This window comes from Salvelinus namaycush, chromosome 26 (assembly GCF_016432855.1).
Source record: "Salvelinus namaycush isolate Seneca chromosome 26, SaNama_1.0, whole genome shotgun sequence".
Taxonomy (NCBI): Eukaryota; Metazoa; Chordata; class Actinopteri; order Salmoniformes; family Salmonidae; genus Salvelinus; species Salvelinus namaycush.
This window is the reverse complement of record NC_052332.1, coordinates 27759110-27780656: the sequence shown is the minus strand read 5'-3', so window position 1 is coordinate 27780656 and position 21547 is coordinate 27759110. Positions and strand designations below refer to the sequence as shown.

At 43.9% G+C, this 21547-nt stretch overlaps 1 protein-coding gene across 2 annotated transcripts; it reads left to right on the top strand.

Moving 5' to 3' along the window:
* Nucleotides 1-7322: 7322 nt before the first annotated feature.
* Nucleotides 7323-16372, top strand: LOC120021338 (period circadian protein homolog 1-like). 2 transcript variants are annotated; one of them, XM_038965049.1, is made up of 17 exons: nt 7323-7468; nt 8519-9151; nt 9285-9538; nt 9651-9772; nt 9897-10098; nt 10207-10587; nt 10712-10865; nt 11017-11257; nt 11425-11539; nt 11690-11959; nt 12055-12213; nt 12311-12616; nt 12741-13840; nt 13943-14108; nt 14863-15040; nt 15298-15448; nt 15614-16372. In XM_038965049.1, exons 2-17 carry the CDS (start codon nt 8823-8825, stop codon nt 15929-15931), a joined length of 4446 nt encoding a protein of 1481 aa, XP_038820977.1. In that variant the 5' UTR covers nt 7323-7468; nt 8519-8822; the 3' UTR covers nt 15932-16372. The 2 variants fall into 2 exon arrangements, 1 of the variants encoding a protein (XP_038820977.1); XR_005472499.1 differs by lacking the exon at nt 15614-16372 and having other exon boundaries at nt 12741-13830; nt 15298-15410.
* The last annotated feature ends 5175 nt before the right edge of the window (nt 16373-21547 follow it).

Here is a 21547-nt window from a genome sequence, read left to right as displayed (position 1 = left end):
TGATGTCAATGAGCCTATCAGAAGCTTCTAAAGCCATGACATAATTTTCTGGAATTTTCCAAGCTGTTTAAAGGCACAGTCAACTTTGTGTATGTAAACTTCTGACCCACTGGTATTGTGATACAGTGATAAGTGAAATAATCTGTCTGTGTAATGGCTTCCGTCGGTAGAAGGAGAGGAGGACCAAAGCGCAGCGTGGTATGTATCCATATTTATTAGAATACTTTTTCAATAATGAACAAAAGAATAACAGACGAAAACCCAACGAAGCTACAGTCCCGAACTAGAGAACACAAAAACAGATGAACGCAAGAACAGGAACAATCACCCACAAACCAACAGTGAAAACAGGCTACCTTAATATGGTTCTCAATCAGAGACAACGTAAAACCCCTGCCTCTGATTGAGAACCATATCAGGCCAATAAGACAAACCTAAACAAAGAAACACATAACATAGACTACACCCACCCAGCTCACGTCCTGACCAACTAAACAAAGACTAAACAAAGGAAATAAGGTCAGGAACGTGACAGTCTAAACTATTGTTGGAAAAATGACTTGTGTCATGCACAAAGTAGATGTCTTGCCAAAACTATATTTTGTTAACAAGAAATTTGTGGAGTGGTTGAAAAACAAGTTTTAATGACTCCAACCTAAGACTATGTAAACTTCCGACTTCAACTGTAATTGAAATGGGCACAGCACATTCATAGAATTATTATTACACAGATTTCTACACTTTTGCCATAGGAAATATAGGTTTGAGTCAACATTTCATTGGTTTGACATTAGTGTTTATAGGTATATCCCCTCACAATGCCTAGAGATTGCAAATGCAGTCTTGTCAGGAGAAGGCCTCAGCAGGGGTGTATTCATTACGGAAACAGTTTACTGTTCAAGAACCAAATGGAAGCAAACAGAGCAAACAACAGTTTCTATTGGACAAATTCAGGTAGGTCTATCCCTGTTTCATTTCTGTTTGCTTCTGTTCAAAGGTGCAATATGCAGAAATCAGTACACCATTTCCTGTTTGCTAAAATTCAAAAAGTTCGCTTAATTTCAGTTTACGTGACAAAACAAGCAAATGTAGAGAATCAATGTACCATCTAAACCACTGTTTTTTTTCTGCATTTTGTGTAACTTATTTTTTTACTTATTGTGTACATAATGCTGCTGCTACTGTCTCTTATGACCGAAAGAACTTCTGGACATCAGAAAAGCGATTACTCACCGCGAACTGGAAGAAACTTTTTCCTTTAACGAGTCCGATGAGAAGAATATCCTGCTTTCACTGCAACAGGCCCAGATCCACGCCTTTTGCGTAAAAAAAGATGCCAGAAAAGGGGACGCCAATCGGGGATCCTTCTGAGAATCCGGAGGCAAGCGAGCAAACTCCCAATGCCTTCCATTCTTTGTGCTAACGTGCAATCTTTAGAAAATAAAATTGATGACCTATTATTAAGATTATCCTACCAACGGGACATTAAAAACTGTAACATCTGTAACATCATCATATGTTTCACGAGACGTGACTGAATGAAGCAACGGACAATATAGAGCTGGCGGGATTTTCCCATGCACTGGCAGAACAGAGACACTACCCCTGGTAAGACGAGGGGTGGGGGTGTGTGTCTTTTTGTCAATAACAGCTGGTGTGCGATGTCTAATATTAAAGAAGTCTCGAGGTATTGCTCGCCTGAGGTAGAGTACCTAATGATAAGCTGTAGACCACACTATCTACCAAGAGAGTTCTCATCTGCATTACTCGTAGCCGTCTATTTACCACCACAGAGCGAAGTTGGCACTAAGACCATTCTCAACCAACTCTATAAGGTCATAAGCAAAGAAGAATATGCAGAAGCGGTGCTCCTAGTGGCAGGGGACTTTAATGCAGGCAAACTTAAATCAGTTTTACCAAATTTTGTGCAACCAATGAAAAACCAGGGGGGGAAAAAATCCTAGACCACCTTTACTCCACACACAGAGATGCGTACAAAGCTCTCCCCCGCCCTCCATTTGGCAAATCTGAAATCCTCCTGATTCCTGCTTACAAGCAAAAACTAAAGCAGGAAGTACCAGTGACTCGCTCAATACGGAAGTGGTCAGATGACGAGGATGCTACACTACAGGACTGTTTTGCTAGCACAGACTGGAATATGTTCTGGGATTCATCCAGTGGCGTGCCGTGGGCCTGGGGCCTGGGCCTTCAGTGAGGTACTACACAGTCCCACCCGAATTAATCCACCTCATTATGATGCCGTGGCTCTAGAAACTATACATTTAGACAGAAACGCAGTATAACCAGGCGTTGCGTCACCTTGAAATTGACAAATTGACATTTTTGGGTAAACAGTGTTTACCCAAAAACATGACACAATCAATGAGTCTTTTCAATATTTCCCTTCACCTTTTCATTGTGCAGCTCCGTTGCCCTGCGCGTTTGTTCTTTGAGCTGTAGATCCACTCCGGTGTCCCCAAAAGTTTTCAAAAGCACCATTGCTTGTTAGTGCCCAGCCGTACTTTGGTGTCTCGTTGCTGCCTTGGTTAGACAACTCAAGTTTGCAAAGCCAGTGTGGCTCCAAACACCAAATCGATCACTTGCAAATAATAGGCATTCCCAGCAGTACAGTTTGCAGTGCTTCTCGGAGCCAAGGAGCCTGTGAGCCATTGACAGCGCTCGTAGTTGAAACTTTGAAAGTGGCGAGCGAACGAAGCACTTTCCCGCCTGTGACAGGCTTTGTGGCGTCGGGCGACCTCTCCTTACAATGTCTAACTTTTCTTGAAAAGTTCGTCTTGAGAATGGCGTTATAATTATATCCTCGACCAAAACGATATCTTCTCCTCCTTCCGCCATTGTGGGTTGAAAAAACAGCTTAGTAGTACGCGAATTAATTCGTTTATCAAATTCAGTTTCCTAGATCTCCATAGGACCTGCCTCTCAATATTGGTAATCCAATCAAAAGACGTGCACGCACTACGCCTGCTAGCTGGCTCCTGTGTAACACTGGAGCCAGCCAGAAGGCGTACAATAGCCAACTCTAAAGCTGATTGGTTGACACTAAATTTTCATTTCCATTCACTATAAGCTACAAGCGCCCGCACTGTTGATTCTGAAGGCCTGAGGGCAGATTTTAGACCCCTGGCAACACATGATGGCTGAATATGATTGGATAAAAGATCTAACATAAAGACCAGCCCTCAAAATCTCAACCTGGGGCTGGAAGCAGTGCAACCAAGAGGAAAGCTATGAAATGAAGAGTATAACTCTTACTCTGGGGAATAATTTAATACATATTTGTGGGAAAATATATTTAAAAAAAAATTATATTCTGATGATGTTTAGGCCAGCAGAGAAGGCCTTGCAGGCCCTGACGGCCCACCACTGGATTCATCCAATGGCATTGAGGAATACACCACCTCAGTCATCGGTTTCATCAATTAGTGCATCGATGACGTCGTCCCCACAGTGACTGTACGTACATAGCCCAACCAGATGCCATGGATTACAGGCAACATCCGCATCGAGCTAAAGGCTAGAGCTGCTGCTTTCAAGGAGAGGGAGACTAATCCGGAATCTTATAAGAAATCCTGCTATGCCCTCAGACGAACCATCAAACAAGCAAAGCGTCAATACAGGATTAAGATTGAATCCTACTACACTGGCTCTGACGCTCGTCGGATGTGGCAGGGTTTGAAAACTATTACGGACTACAAAGGGAAACCCAGACGCGAGCCTACCAGACGAGCTAAATGCCTTTTATGCTCGCTTCGAGGCAAGCAACACTGAAGCATGCGTGAGAGCACCAGCTGTTCCGGATGACTGTGTGATAACGCTCTCGGTAGCCGATGTGAACAAAACCTTTAAACAGGTCAACATTCACAAACCCGCTGGGCCAGACGGATTACCAGGACGTGTACTCAAAGCATGCGCAGACCAACTGTCAAGTGTCTTCACTGACATTTTCAACCTCTCCCTGACCGAGTCTGTAATACCTACATGTTTCAAGCAGAACACCATAGTCCCTGTGCCCAAGGAAGCGAAGGTAACCTGCCGAAATGATTACCGACCCGTGGCACTCACGTCGGTAGCCATGAAGTGCTTTGAAAGGCTGGTCATGGATCACATCAACAGCATCCTCCCGGACACCCTAGACCCACTCCGATTCGCATACCGCCCCAACAAATCCACAGATGACGCAATCTCAATCTCACTCCACACTGCCCTTTCTCGCCTGGACAAAAGGAACACCTATGTGAGAATGCTGTTCATTGACTACAGCTCAGCGTTCAACACCAGAGTGCCCACGAAGCTCATCACTAAGCTAAGGACTCTGGGACTAAACACCTCTCTCTGCAACTGGATCCTGGACTTCCTGACGGGCCACCCCCAGGTGGTAAGAGACAGCAACAATACGTCTGCCATGCTGATCCTTAACACTGGGGCCCCTCAGGGGTGTGCACTTAGTCCCCTCCTGTATTCCCTGTTCACCCACGACTATGTGACCAAACACGACTCCAACACCATCATTAAGTATGCTGACGACACAACAGTGGTAGGCCTGATCACCGACAACAATGAGATGGCCTATAGGGAGGAGGTTGGAGAACTGGCAGTGTGGTGCCAGGACAACAACCTCTCCCTCAATGTGAGCAAGACAAAGGAGCTGATCGTGGACTACAGGAAAAGGCGGGCCGAACAGGCCCCTATTAACATTGACTGGGCTGTAGTGGAACGGGTCGAGAGTTTCAAGTTCCTTGGTATCCACATCACCAATGAACTATCATGGTCCAAACATACCAAGACAGTCGTGAAGAGGGCACAACAAAACCTTTTCCCCCTCAGGAGACTGAAAAGATTTGGCATGGGTCTCCAGATCCTCAAAAGGTTCTACAGCTGCACCATCGAGAGCATCCTGACCGGTTGCATCACCGCCTGGTATGGCAACTACTCGGCATCTGACCGTAAGGCGCTACAGAGGGTAGTGTGAATGGCTCAGTACATCAGTGGGGCCAAGCTTCCTGCCATCCAGGACATATATAATAGGCAGTGTCAGAGGAAAGCCCATAAAATTGTCAGAGACTCCAGTAACCCAAGTCTTAGACTGTTTCCCTGCTACCACACGGCAAGCGGTACCGGAGTGCTAATTCTAGGACCAAAAGGCTCCTCAACAGCTTCTACCCCCAAGCCATTAGACTGCTGTACAATTCATAAAAATCGCCACCGGACAATTTACATTGACCCCCCTTGTACACTGTTGCTACTCGCTGTTTGTTTGTTACCTCGTCATAGTCACTTCGCCCCAACCTACATGTACAGATTACCTCAACTAGCCTGTACCCCTGAACACTGACTCGGTACCGGTGCCCCCTGTATATAGCCTCGTTATTGTTATTCTTATTCTTATTGTGTTACTTTTTATTGTTACTTTTTATTTGAGCCTACTTGGTAAATATTTTCGTCTTCTTGAACTGCACTGTTGGTTAAGGGCTTGTAAGTCAGCATTTCACGGTAAAGTCTACACGTATTCAGCGCATGTGGCAAATAAAGTTTGATTTGATTTGTTTTGATTTGAAATATATGTCCAATAACCATAAATATTGCATTCAGCTGTTTGAAGCTGGTGTACAAAACCCAAAGGAAAAGATGCAAAAATTAAACTTAAGAATGGGAAGCATAGAAATAGCACACATAGTACATAGTGGGCTCACAAGTGGCGCAGCGGTCTAAGGCACTGCATCTCAGTGCTAAGAGGCATCACTACAGTTGCTGGTTCAAATCCAGGCTGTATCACATCCAGCCAAGATAGGGAGCCCCATAGGGCAGCACACAATTGGCCCAGTGTCATCTGGGTTTGGCTGGGGTAGGCTGTCATTGTAAATAAGAATTTGTTAGTAACTGACTAGTTAAATGAAGGTAAAAAATTAAAAGAACAGATCAACTGTTTCCTAGATGTTGTTTCAATGAGAATGACAGATCTATAACTCAATGCCCCAAAAGTTACATATTGCAGCTTTAAGATTTTTTTTTGCAACAGAATCGGCTGAATGAATACACCCCAGGTAGGCAGGTCCAAACAGTCAGTAGCACCACCCAGTGGATGTTTACCATAACAATTACTTCATTGAATTGTGAATGCATGTCACCCCATGTGTCACCCCCCATAGCTGCACCACATGACACATGTTGTTGGTGTTACTGCCTGAGATTAAATGATATTTCATTGTAATGCCCAAAGGGATATGTAAACAATATAAATAATTAAAATATCATAAGGATCTAGAAACAATTAGAATCTGAAAACAATTAAAGGGGATGGGACTGAATGAATTATGTCTTTTAAAGCTAGAATCTTTATTTGCTACATCAATTTTTGGATTTATAAATGAATGATACCCATTGATTCTTGAAGAATATAAAGTATAAATGCGTCATGAGCTTAGTTCAACTGTCATACCCCATCAGAACCAAATATATGAGCTTGTTTTACTCCAATGTTTATAAACAATGTACATGTAAACAAACACTGTATAACCTCAAAACATGGTTAAAACTATTTTTTGGATTTAATGGATGGTCAGTCCTTGCCTCCATGGCTCTGTCTATGAATTTGAGAGGGGTTATATTTCTCCAGGCCCATCCCACAGCTTTTTACCAAAACAGAGGCAGGGTTTAATACCGTGCTAACGGTTCAATTAAGGACATAACTTTAATAGTAGGCTAGTGTTATCAGTGGGGTGGGGGTTCCTCCTCTGTAGACTTTTGGTGAGGAAATTATTCATGTCTGTGCAAAGGCTTGTCATACTGCTGCAGTAGAATTTGTATGCTCATTTAGTCGGCCTATGGATAACGTCTGGAATTTAGTTAAAATGTGTCCTACCAATTTCCATGCATTGTTTCCTTTATTATTACCTGGTTAGTATGGGGAAACAATTTGATATAAAGAAACCCCTACAATGGTTAACATGCATGTGTTAAGTAAAGTACACAAGGAAAGGATGGGGTGAGGAAATGTCGACAATTCAGAGTATTGACCGAGGCACGTTGCCAACAAACGTTCGAGCATGCTTTTGGAACCGACAGGGCACCGCTGGGACAACGTGATAGAAAAGCATAGCAGAGCCCCGTGCAGTCAGGACACCGCCCTACTCAACCAATGAATGCATTCGCCAGGCCTGGGACACTGCACTAGGGCGGAGTCAGTGTTAGTTGAGGGCCAATCACTGCAACACGTGGGAGCAAACACGTGTTATTTTCCGTGTTCCCTCCCAGTCATATAAAGCGAATGTGCAGTTCGCTACACATTCTGTGTAGTAGTTATAGGCGATTCACATTGAGTTGTTTCGCTAAAGATGTCATTCTAGGTTTCTGCAATTTCAATCATTTTAAGCCTAACTTTACAGAATACATTGTTGAAGACATTAAAACAAAAAATACCACGGAGCGTACTTTTTCTTCATGGAAAAAGGTGAGAATGTCAACTTTGATCAAAACCTTGCTACCTAGCTAGCTAACTGGTAAAAGTAACGCTACTTTGCTAGCTAGATTATTATTAGTACAATAAATAGTTGCTACATAGCTAACTTAGCTAGCAATTATTTTTTATTTTTTTATGATCAAGCTATCTGCAACAGCATTGACATTGGCTAGTGTAGCTAGCATTGTTGTGGCATGCTGGCAAGAGTATTGACACTTTAAAGGATTTATGTTGTATATCAATACACATTTCAATATACGGTCAGATATCGAGGTACAATTTAATGTTGTTTTGGTCATTTCGTGTTCCCTACAAGTGAGACCCATCTTTTGCCAGACTTGTGTCAGGTAGAATAAATGCATGAGCGCCTGCGGGTTGTGCCATAGACAGTCTAGCTGAGGCACGTTGCCTTCGCTGTCGTCAACACAAACATCCCCCACCGGGGTCATCCTGCCCACGTTGTCTTCTGTCGTCAACAATAATATCTCCCAACGGTGTCTTCCTGCTACTTACAGTAAACCCTCAAGACATGCCAGATAATGAAATGGGCTGTAAAGTTAGTTTATTTACCCTATGTCACCTGACATCGGTTAACTGTTCTTCGAAGTGATGTAATGATTTATTATGGTCAATGGAATATATGGAGAGCAAGTTTTTTGAGCCCACCAAAAATGAATGTGAGGTTGTTGGGAAAAGGATAGTTCCCCTAGCTAGCTATATTATTTGAATGTCTTAATAGATTGACATTGGGCTATGTACAACTTTTTGAGTATGTTTGGAGCCTAACATGAATATTTTTGCAATTAGTTAAATCCTTACTTAGAAAGTCCTTACTTGGATGCTCATATGACCTTAGATTATTTAAAATCAAGCCAATTAGTTATGTACATTTGTAGTTTGGGTGAACACTAACTTTTACAGCAGTGTCATTTTATTGATGTTTAATTGCAGATGAGATGTAACACTGTCTTTACACAGATGTATGACTCATGATGTCATGTTACTCACCACTCATAAATTGGGAATTGTTTCTTCCATCAGGTATTCTGTCAAAACCATTTCACACACTGACTGTGCCCATGAGGAAGAGCAAACTGATAAAGGTTTCACCCATCTTCTCTTCAATTGGCTTATCAGATTCATAAGCTTAGTATTTACAAAAAAAATACAATCTCAAGATCAATGAGACATGGTAGTTTATCTTCTGGCTCATTTTTACTTGACCAAACCATGACTCTATCTAAGTCTAGTAGACCCACCTAGTAGCAGTATTAGTGTCACAGTTCTTTGTTTTGACATATAATTTTTGTCAAACAGCAATAGTAAATCACTCATACTGGTTATTATGAGTGATGAGAATGCATACACCACTTCTGGAAATGACACTAGTGGAGTAGGTGTAGAAGAAAATGTGGTGGGACTGAAGGTGGGCTGCCAGTCCCCTGAGTCTGGACTAAGTCAGACTGGCAGCTCTGGTAGCTCCAATGGAAAGAGAACTCGGTCTGGGGGCAAGTCCTCCCCCAAGTCCTCAAACTCCGATGACACAGATGCCCACTCGAGTGGGAACGACTCAGCCGAGAGAGAGGTGGAAGGTCACATGGGACGTGAGACATCAACCTGCAGCAGCTCCCATAACGGGAAGGACTCTGCCATGGAGACAACAGAGAGCAAAAGGTAACACATTTAACAATTCATATTTGAAACACCACAACCATTTTCAGATGGTAGGCGATAGACACCGCTTATAGAACTATGAAAGTGTCTGCTCAGCAGTGGTAATAACGTCATGTTATTTTGCCCCTGTCAGTGCCAACTCCCACAGCCCTTCCCCTCCCAACAGCTCTATGGTCTACAGCCTGCTGAGTGGCAGCTCGGCGCAGGACCACCCGTCCACCAGCGGATGCAGCAGTGACCAGCCAGCCTGGCTACAGACCCAGAGAGAGCTGCTCAAGGCTCTGAAGGAGCTAAAGATCCGCATGCCTGCAGACCACCGGGCGAAAGGCCGCTCCAGCACCCTGGCCTCCCTGCAGTATGCACTCAACTGTGTCAAACAAGTCCGAGGTAAGATGCTGCTTTTTGAGCCTGCCTTTTTCTAGATGTACTGTATACTGTGTGGCTTTAGCATGAAATAGCAAGCTTACTATCTATATACTATTTATACGTGTGTGTTTAGCGAATCAGGAGTATTATCACCAGTGGAGTGTGGAGGAGAGCCACGGTTGCAGTCTGGACCTCTCTGCCTTCACCACAGAGGAACTGGACAACATCACCTCTGAATACACACTCCAGAACACGGTAAGAACTAGAGAACAATCTTCATCTACTAGAACCAGACCAACAGCTCTCAAACAGACTAAAAGCTTTTAAACCCAACAAACCATTGTTCTAACCTCCCTTGTTTATTCTCTCTCCTTTACAGGACACGTTCTCAGTGGGAGTGTCCTTCCTCTCTGGGAAGTTGGTGTACATCTCCCCCCAGGCCTCTCCCATGCTGCGCACTAAGCCCAATCGACTCCAGGGGACACTCTTCTCTGAGCTGTTGGCCCCCCAGGACGTTAGCACTTTCTACAGCAGCACTGCTCCCTGCCGCCTGCCTCCCTGGGCCTCCTGTACTGGCTCCAGTAAGTCTCCTACAGAAGTCCTTTAATTTAGCTCTGAATTCAAATGGAAATGGATGATCACATTTTTGTATGTGATGTTAATGTACCCCCCCCCCCGATCTCGCACAGTGACCTCCCCTGTGGACTGCACCCAGGAGAAATCCATGTTCTGCCGTATCAGTAGTGGGAGGGACAGTGAGGGGGAAGTGCGGTACTACCCCTTCCGTATGACCCCCTACCAGCTAACCCTACGGGACTCCGACATGTCCCAACCACAGCCCTGCTGCCTGCTCATCGCTGAGAAGGTGCACTCAGGATACGAAGCTCCCCGCATCCCAGCGGACAAGAGGATTTTTAACACTAGCCACACCCCCGGCTGTCTCTTTCAGGAAGTAGATGAAAGAGCTGTGCCGTTGCTAGGCTACCTGCCCCAGGACCTGGTTGGGACTCCTGTCCTCATGTACCTCCACCCTGATGACAGGCCTGTCATGGTGGCCATACACAAGAAGAGTGAGTACCCCTGTCCAACAGTCATGCCTTATACATTCTGTAAGGATTTAGAAACCAGCAAATAGATGAATGGTTATGTAGTTATACTCTATCATAGTTTTAACATATTTGGTTCTCCCCTCAGTTCTCCAGTCAGCAGGGCAGCCCTTTGAACACTCGCCCCTGCGTATGTGTGCTCGGAACGGGGAGTATCTCACCATAGATACCAGCTGGTCCTCCTTCGTCAACCCCTGGAGCCGCAAAGTTGCCTTCATCGTGGGTCGACACAAAGTCAGAACGTGAGTAGTCACCCTCTGCTACGTCAATGACCTTCACAAGCTTGCAATAGCCACATTTTAACTGAACTGTAACCTATTTGTGTAGCTATCAAGCAGTACATATTGCATTGTTCTAAACCCCATTCCCTTGTCCTTCTCGCCTCATCTGCAGGAGTCCCCTGAACGAAGATGTGTTCACCCCTAGTATGGAGGTGGAGGTGCGGGCCATGTCTCCAGAGATCCCCAGGCTCAGTGAGCAGATCCACCGTGTGCTGGTGCAGCCCGTCCACAGTGGTGCCTCCCAGGGCTACTGCAGCTCCCACGGATCCCAGTCACACAGGCCCAGCCCGGGCTCCTCAGGCAGCAGCAGCCCCTCCACCAAGGGGATCATCCAGATGAATATCCAGAGACCAGTGAGTACTAATACAATCACAGATGTTTTATGCAGATTTTAGCAAGGTACTTTATAACTTGTAGTTTGTTACTATTTTGTAACCACATTATTTTAATTAATAGAATTGACTCAGAAGAAAGTTGAGGTGTCATCGTCTAACTCTTTACCCTCTTATCTGTCCTACAGCAGCAGATGACATTCCAGCAGATGTGTAAGGACGTCCACATGGTGAAGACCAATGGTCAGCAGGTCTTCATCGAGTCCCGCAACCGCCCACCGCTCCGCAAACACGCCAGCGCTGGTAAACACTTGACTTTGTAGTCATATTTGTAGTAAAATGTCTTATCATGAGGTGCTCTAAAATGTCTGGAACGTTTTCATTACAAAAGTATAACCACAAGGGTCGAGATGAAAAGGAAATTCTAACAGTATTTCCTTTTCCTCTTCTCAGGAGACCTGGTGATGCCAGAGAATTTAAACAAAGACTTGGGACCTATTGGAGCTCTGGGGCCAACTAAAACCCTGGCCTCCGTGCAGTCAAGGAAAGATCCGTCAGCCAACTACTCCTACCAGCAGATCAACTGTCTGGACAGCATCGTACGCTACTTGGAGAGCTGTAACATCCCCAACACAGTGAAGAGGAAATGTGGCTCCTCTTCCTGCACCACATCATCAACGTCAGACGATGACAAGCAGAGGGAGTTGTCTGGAACAGCTAAAGGTATACAATACAGATCCTATTGAAATCCTGTTATGTATTTTTTATGCCTCTTAAGGTCTGCAGGTATTTTGGACCAAATGTCTGTTTCCCTACAGATCTTGAAGGGTCACAGGGTAAGGAAGGGTCTAAAGGGGGGCCACAGATGAGCCCTCTGGCGCTGCACGGCAAGGCTGAGAGTGTTGTCTCTCTCACGTCCCAATGTAGCTTCAGCAGCACCATCGTCCATGTAGGGGACAAGAAGCCCCCAGAGTCAGGTAGGACACATCCCTCTGTTATCTGACTGGCTGTTCTTTACCTCCCTCTGTCTCTTCTCTCTAGTCTCAAATATATTGTCAACCTTATTCCCTGCAGATATTATCATGATGGAGGAGACACCTCCCACCACCACCGCCCCAGCCATTAACAACGCCATCACCACGGCAGTGACCCCCCGTCCCTCGACCTTTCCCAGCCCAGCAACACCCAGCCCTGCCCAGCCTGAGAGGGATAGCCGCAGGTCGGCTGGATGCTCAGGCAGCCTGGGTCTGACCAAGGAGGTGCTGTCTGCCCACACCCTGCAGGAGGAACAGGTGTTCCTGAGCCGGTTCAGGGACCTGGGACAGCTCCGCATGCTGGACCCCGGTCCTCCTCTGAGAGGACACACCACCACACACAAAGGTAAGATGGACACTTCAAGTGGAGATTTAGTTTCTATTATGTCTGTGAAAGATTGTGGATGAGAATCCATTGTTTTTCCATGCAGCTCAACCGTTGTGTGTGTGTGTGTGTGTGTGTGTGTCAGGAGTGCACACCTCGAAGGACTACCCAGCAGGTGGTAACGGACGGAGGAGGGGCCGGGGGGCCAAGAGGCTGAAGCACCAGCAGGAGGGCTCCCAGCACGGGGGCTGCCCCAAGACAGGCTCAGGGATGAACAGAAGTTCCAGAAAGGAAGGGCAGGGGAACCAAGGCCCCATGTTCCCCATGGGTCAACCCCTAATGATGCAGGGACCCCTGACCTCGTCCTCTTCCTGGCCCACCTCTGTGGCCAGCCTCCCTCCTGCCGTGTCCCAGTACCCTCCAGGAGTCCTACCCTTCTTCCCCCTCTACCCCAACGTGCAACAACAACTCCTGGCCCACACCGGGGTGAACCCCAACGCCATGCAGTTGGGTTACCCCAGCCCCCAGCCAGGCTTCCAGTACCCCCTGCATGCCAATCAGATCCCCATGCCAATGGCTCCCCCGATGATGGTTGTTCTGCCCAACTACATGTTCCCTCAACTCAATGGAGGTGTACCACAGCTCAACCAGCTCAATACAGCCATGCCTCAGTATAACACAGCCATGCCTCACCTTAACCCCAGTATCCCTGGTATGGCACAACTTAACCAGGCACTACCGCAGTTCAACCAGGCTATCCCACTACCACAACTCAATCCTGTCTTGGCTCAATTCAACCCTGCTGTGACGCAGATGAATGGCATGCCTCTAGCTCAACACAACCCGTCACACGTCAATCCTGCTTTGTCGATGATCCCACAACATTTTCACAATCCCAACCCAACATTACCTTTCCCAAATCCCATTCCGGTGCCCGGGCTTCCTTGCTTTGCCTTACCCAGGATTGATCCCACTTTTGTCCCACGTGGCAACTCCCGCTCCAGCACCCCTCAGTCCACATGCCAATCCCCCCTGGAAGGGACCAACTCGCCCCTCTTCCAGTCACGATGCTCCTCCCCCCTCAACCTGCTGCAGCTGGAGGAGTTGCCAGGCAACAGGCAGGAGGGCATGTCAACAGGGGCGCAGCAGACCCCACCCCCACCTGGCTCGTCGTCTCAGGTCGGAGGTCAAGGCTCTGTTAACCGCAACAGCAACATGAAGGGTGATGCCAAAGAGTACGATAATGTGGGTTTTAAACTATTTCAACAAAATGTAATTCCGAAAAGGTTTTGAGTCTAGTGAGTTCTTGTCATTAACCACTGTATCTCCTGTGTTCCCTTCCTCCAGGCTGATGTTGATAACCAGGACGCCATGTCCACCTCCAGTGACCTGCTGGACCTGCTGCTGCAAGAGGACGCCTGCTCAGGCACCGGCTCGGCTGCCTCTGGCTCCGGGTCCTCTGGCTCCGGGTCCTCTGGCTCTAATGGATGCAGCACCTCAGGGAGTGACACAAGTGAGTTTAACCTCTACAGGATCGGTCGGTCCACCGCGGGACGGTTGAGCTAACGTAGGCTAATGTGATTAGCATGAGGTTGTAAGTAACAAGAACATTTCCCAGGACATAGACATCTGATATTGTTAGAAAGCTTAAATTCTTGTTAATCTAACTGCACTGTCCAATTTACAGTAGCTATTACAGTGAAAGAATACCATGCTATTGTTTGAGGAGAGTGCACAGTTATGAATTTGAAAATGTACTTATAAACCAATTAGGCACATTTGGGCAGTCTTGATACAACATTTTTAACAGAAATGCAAAGGTTCATTGGATCAGTCTAACACTTTGCACATACACTGCTGCTATCTAGTGGCCAAAATTGAAATTGCGCCTGGGCTGGCATAATACATCATGGCCTTTCTCTTGCATTTTAAAGGTGATGGTACAAATAAAAAAACATGTTTGTTTCTGTGTATTATCTTTTACCAGATCTAATGCGTTATATTCTCCTACATTATTTGAACATTTCCACAAACTTTTAAGTGTTTCCTTTCAAATGGTATCAAGAATATGCATATCCTTACTTCAGGGCCTGAGATACAGGCAGTTAGATTTGGGTATGTAATTTTTGGCGAAAATTGATCCTTAAAGAGGTTTTAACACCGGACAGATTTTTTTTTTTTTTTAGCACTGTGATGGTCATGGATATTTGTATATAATGACTGATAGTTTCAGAACATAACTGAACATGTTTCTTTTTCAACCACAGGAAGCAGCAACACCAGCAAGTACTTTGGCAGCATTGACTCATCAGAGAACGACCATAAGCAGGCAGCAGGCGGGGCTGAAGAGGCCCAGCTCATGAAGTATGTCCTTCAGGACCCTATCTGGCTCCTTATGGCCAACACAGATGACAAGGTTATGATGACCTACCAAATGCCCACCAGGTAAGAAATCGTCATGGTCACTGCACAATTGTAGTCATGGCAATTGTAGTCATAGTTACCGTAACCAGTCATGATTAATAATTAAATAGCTGTAGCATTTATTGTATTTATGATTGATGTGCATGGAATGCAAGTAGTATATTTGTATATTATTTATTAATGCAGACTGAAAAATAGAAGCTCTCCACACACCATTATGCTGCTAATACAACATTTTAGACTATGGCTTATCTATGGACATGTGTATGATTTTACAGGGACAGGGAGACTGTTCTAAGGCAAGATCGTATGGTACTGAGGGCGGTGCAGAAACAGCAGCCACACTTCACTGAGGAGCAGAAGAGAGAGCTGATCCAGGTCCACCCCTGGATGGGCACCGGACGCCTGCCACAGGCCATCAACAACCCTGTAAGTCAGCACACAGACCCACACTGGAGCTAGTAGCTACACCCTGCCTCTCTGACCCCAAAGATTCACAGGAATCAGTATAGATGACAGTGGAGAGTAATACAAAAAATAATGTACTTGTAAAGGATGTGTTTATTCATCTGTTGTCCCTCTGCTTGTGTTTAGACTTGTACCGGGTGCGGTTCTCCTACAGCTACCTCCGCCCCCCGGCCCTTTGATGTGGAGCTGCAGGACATGGATCTGACTGGGGTCCTACAGCTACAGGAAGAGGCTACCGCACACACAGAGACACATGTTACAATGGCAACAGACACTTCCATCTCTCCACCTCAAGCTCCCCAGACAGAGACTAAGGGGGGTGAGGCTGAGAGGCAAGGGGAGCAGGAAGGAGACTGTAAGGACACCAGAGTGAAGGAGTTGGAGGTAACATCCTCATCATCTGTAACAGAGAAAGGGGACTCTGTGGCTGTAAATGGCAACTGAGGACTTCTATATGGCCAATGACTCTAAACCACAATGCATTGGGACAGACGGGGGCCAAGCTCACGGTCTATGTGTTGTGTTGTCTATGTGTTGTGTTGGAACAAAGAAGTGAAAATAAGGAGTCAAAGAATACCTGTTCCTGTCTAAACACATGGAGAATGTAGCTCAATATATATTGCATCTAAGAAGGTGTAAATATTTGATGTATTTCAAATTGTAAACTGGAAAGAGAAGCCCTTGGTAAATATTTTATTGGCATGTTTGGTGCCTGGTCCGCTGGACTGAAGACATGTTCCATTTGTAATTCACTACTTTGGGGTTTTTCTCCCCTGTAGTGACAATTTGGTAGTTTACAAGTTATTGCGTGTATCAACGCAATGTAATTTAATTGTCCAATGTCCATATTGGAAAATTATGTCAAATCAGTCGTAAAAAAAAAAATGAAATCCAAAATTCATGTTGAAAAATATATTTGGTAGAATTATTTTTAATATTTTCAAAGTAATTTCAGTTATTGTACAGTGTATTTATTACAGTATACCAACCAAGAGCAGGCATACTACAGTTTTTTGTGGGCTGTAATGTAATGTTCTGAATGGTTCATTTTATTGTGTAATATAATTTGACACTGCAATGCTTGTAACACGCTTTAAGCATTATTGGGCAAACATCCTGACTATTTTGTCTCCTCCAGAGAAATACACATTTTCTAAAGACCATGTTATTTGTTTGCATCGTTATGGGTATTTCTGTACAAAAAGGTATCTTTGATTTGTCAGGAGTAGAGATGGGTGTTCCCATGGTAACAGACCCGATGGCGCTAGTCTTGCTGATTGGACCATACAGTGATGTGAGAGAGTGGGGAGGAAAGGAGTAGGGCTGACTGAGCTTTACAAGAGCAGGCCTTGATCATACAGAGTTGGTGAAAGCCAATATGTTCTGCTGCCCCTTTTTCCCTTACTTTTTCTCCATTTCATTAGTGTAAATAAAATGATTTGATAGTCACTATTATTACATCTCTTTGGAGGATTTTGTTATGTAATATAAAAAAATGAAATGTATAATTTGGTTCTGGTTTCTTTTTTGTCTCTTGTGGTGTATAGGAGGATGTGAATGTAGCTAAAATCTAGTCATGTGTTCTGCCTTCTCTGCCACTAGAGGGTGTTGTGACAGATTGTTTTAGGCTAATTTCAAGGGCAGCAGCCTGATGGGTGATACAAAATGGACTTTCTGAAGTTGGCCACGGTGGTTGAACTAGGTATTTGAACACATTGCTAGGTATTTGAACACATTGAAGTAATTTAAAGATGCCACCAATATATCCCTAAGAATGCTGTTTTATTGTCCACCGCTTCTTAAATCAAATCGTCTGTATTCTCCCTTTCTGGAATTGCAAAACGAAGTGCAAAGTGTTTCTGAACATTACACTGTCTTTTCCATGTGCAGGAACGGACTGAGAACTGCTGGACACTGGCCCAGTGAGCAAGGAGGCAGAGGGACTTTTCTTATACTGGCACTCTCACCTCCACCCACGGATGGACTCATGGCCAAATGGTTAGGGCATTGTGCCAGTCAACTGTACTTTCAACAGATGCCAGACTGTTCACCATTGGGCTAAAGAACAGAGACTCAAATGATTGTCTATTTTGTTTTTAGCCTAGGAGTAGAGTCCTCTAGAAAACTTTACCTATACGCTAGAATGCACTCATGTTAATCTCTCTCTTGAAAACCATAAATATCAAGCCTTTTATTTTAATATTTGCTTGGTTTGCTATTATCTGTTATGCGGTAGATCAGTGGTGTTCAAACATTTTCAGCGTGGAGCCCTTTTTTTTTCTCCACCAGAAATTCAATCCCCATTTTTTCTTTTTCTTTTTTTTTCTTTTTTTCAAGAATTTCTTGCGATCCCACCCCAAATCTAATGACACAACCTTAAAATCTGTAAATTTAGATTTTTTACGTGAACAAATAACCTTCAATTCATTGCATTTATATCTCTTATCAAAATGAAATTTTATGTATTTATTGATCTTTCAAATTGTCTTTCTCAAAAACAGTTGTACAGTGCCTTCAGAAATGATTCATACCCCTTGAATTATTACACATTTTGTTATAGCCTGAAATCAAAATAGATTAAATAGCTTTTCTCACCCATCTACGCACAATACTCCATAATGTCAAAGTCAAAACATTTTTCTTTTAACTTTTGCAAATTGATTGGAAATTAAATATGGAAATATCACATTTACATAAGTATTCACACCACTATTCAATATTTTGTAGAAGAACCTTTGGCAGCTCTGAGTATTTCTGGGTAAGTCTCTAAGAGCTTTCCACACCTGGATTGTGCAACATTTGCCCATTTTATTATTTTCAAAATTCTTCAAGCTCTATCAAATTGGTTATTAATCATTGCTAGACAACCATTTTCAGGTCACGCCATAGATTTTCAAGTAGGCCACTCGGGAACATTCACTGTTTTCTTGGTAAGCAACTCGTGTAGATTTGGCCTTGTGTTTTAGGTTATCGTTCTGCTAAAAGGTTAATTCATCTCTCAGTGTCTGGTGGAAAGTAGACAGAACCAGGTTTTCCTCTAGGATTTTTCTCTGCTTAGCGCCATTCTTTTTTTTATCCTGAAAAACTCCCCAGTCCTTAACAATTACAAGCATACCCATAACATGATGCAGCCACCACTTTGCTTGAAAATATGGAGAGTAGTACTCAGTAATGTGTTGTATTGTATTTTCCCCCAAAATAACAATGTGTTTATGACAAAAAGTTAATTGTTTTGCAACAGGATCCATGTTGTAGACCAGTGACCAGTGACAAAAAAATATACATTTAATCCATTTGAATTTCAGGCTGTAACAAAACAAAATGTGTTATTCTAAAATTGATTACATAAAAAATGTTCCTCATCAATCTTCACAGAATACCCTATAATGACAAAGCAAAAACAGGTTTTTAGGCATTTTTGCAAATGTATTAAACAGAAATACCTTATTTACATAAGTATTCACACCCTTTGCTATGATAATCGAAATTGAGCTCAGGTGCATCCTGTTTCCATTGATCATCCTTGAGATGTTTCTACAACTGTGGTAAATTCAATTGATTGGGCATAATTTGGAAAGGCACACACCTGTAATAAGGTCCCACAGTTGACAGTGAATGTCAGAGCAAAAACCAATCCATGAAGTCAAAGGAATTGTCCATAGAACTCTGAGACAGGATTGTGTCGAGGCACAGATCTGGGGAAGGGTACCAAAAAATGTCTGCAGCATTGAAGGTCCACAAGAATACAGTAGCCTTCATCATTCTTAAATGGAAGATGTTTGGAACCACCAAGACTCTTCCTAGAGCTGGCCGCCCGGCAAAACTGAGCAATTGGTGGAGAAGGGCCTTGGTCAGGGAGGTGACCAAGAACCTGATGGTCACTGTGACAGAGCTCCCGAGTTCCTCTGTGGAGATAGGAGCACCTTCCAGAAGGACAACCATCTCTGTAGCACTCCACCAATCAGGCTTTTATTGTAGAGTAGCCAGACGGAAGCCACTCCTCAGTAAAAGGGACATGACAGCCCGCTTGGAGTCTGCCAAAAGCACCTAAAGGACTCTCAGACCATGAGAAACAAGATTTTCTGGTCCGAGGAAACAAAGATTGAACTCTGGCCTGAATGCCAAGCGTCACGTCTGGAGGAAAGTGACTGGGTGACTAGTCAAGATCGAGGGAAAGATGAAATGAGCAAAGTACAGACAGATCCTTGATGAAAACCTGCTTTAGAGCACTCAGGACCTCAGACTGGGGAGAAAGTTCACCTTCCAACAGGACAACGACCCTAAGCACACAGCCAAGACAATGCAGGAGTGGCTTCGGGACAAGTCTCTGAATGTCCCAGCCAGAGCCCGGACTTGAACCCCATCGAACATCTCTGGAGAGACCTGAAAATAGCTGTGCATCGACGCTCCCCATACAACCTGACAGAGCTTGAGAGGATCTGCAGAGAAGAATGGGAGAAACTCCCCAAATACAGATGTGCCAAGCTTGTAGTGTCATTGCCAAGCTTGTAGTGTCATACCCAAGAAGACTCGAGGCTGTAATTGCTGCCAAAGGTGCTTCAACAAAGTACTGAGTAAAGGGTCTGAATACTTACGTAAATGTGATATTTCAGTTGTACATTTTTCATACATTTACAAAAAAAAATATTTAAGTATTTTTTGCTTTGTCATTATGGGGTATTGTGTGTAGATTGATGAGAGAAAAAAATAATTTTATATATTTTAGAATAAGGCTGTAATGTAACAAATTGTGGAAAAAGTCAAGGGATCTGAATACTTTCCGAATGCACTTTATATATACAGTTGAAGTCGTAAGTTTACGTACACCTTAGCCAAATACATTTAAACTCAGTTTTTCACAATTCCTGACATTTAATCCTAGTAAAAATTCCCTGTCTTAGGTCAGTTAGGATCACCACTTTATTTTAAGAATGTGAAATGTCAGAATAATAGTAGAGAGAATTATTTATTTCAGCTTTTATTTCTTTTATCACATTCCCAGGGGGTCAGAAGTTTACATACACTCAATTAGTATTTGATAGTATTGCCTTTAAATTGTTTGCCATCTATTTTGTGAAGTGCACCAGTCCCTCCTGCAGCAAAGCACCCCCACAACATGATGCTGCCACTCCCGTGCTTTCATCTCTAGGAGACAGAACACATCTCCTTCCTGAGCGGTATGACGGCTGCGTGGTCCCATGGTGTTTATACTTCTGTACTATTGTTTGTACAGATGAACATGGTACATTCAGGTGTTTAGAAATTGCTCTCAAGGATGAACCAGACTTGTGGAGGTCCACAATTTTTTTTCTGAGGTCTTTCTGATTTCTTTTGATTATCCCATGATGTCAAGCAAAGAGGCACTGAGTTTGAAGGTAGGCCTTGAAATACATCCACAGGTACACCTCCAATTGACTCAAATTATGTAAATTTGCCTATTAAAAACTTCTATTGCCATGACATAATTTTCTGGAATTTTCCAAGCTGTTTAAAGGCACAGTCAACTTAGTGTATGTAAACTTCTGGTCCACTGCAATTGTGATACAGTGAATTATAAGTGAAATAATCTGTCTGTAAACAATTGTTGGAAAAATTACTTGTGTTATGCACAAAGTAGATGTCCTAACCGACTTGCCAAAACTATAGTTTGTTAACAAGGAAGTTGTGGAGTGGTTGAAAAACGAGTTTTAATGACTCCAACCTAAGTGTATGTAAACTTCCGACTTCAACTGTATATATATATTTTACATTTTGAGGTTTGTGACCCCGACTTTGAATACCACTGAAGTAGAGTATGGATTTCCCCATGAGACCTGAGTTGGCTGGAAACAAAAGAATGTGCTGAAGAATGTTGGGCAGAATGGTTGCTAGTTCGAATCCCTGAGCCAACTAGGTGAAAAATCTGTCAATGTGCCCTTGAGCAAAGCACTTAACCCTAATTGCTTTTGGAGAAGAGCGTCTGCTAAAATGTCAATATCTAACCATTTTGTATTAAAAAATTCTGCGTCTCAAGTTCATTGCTCCCTCAGTGTCTATGATTCAAATCTAAACACAATACTT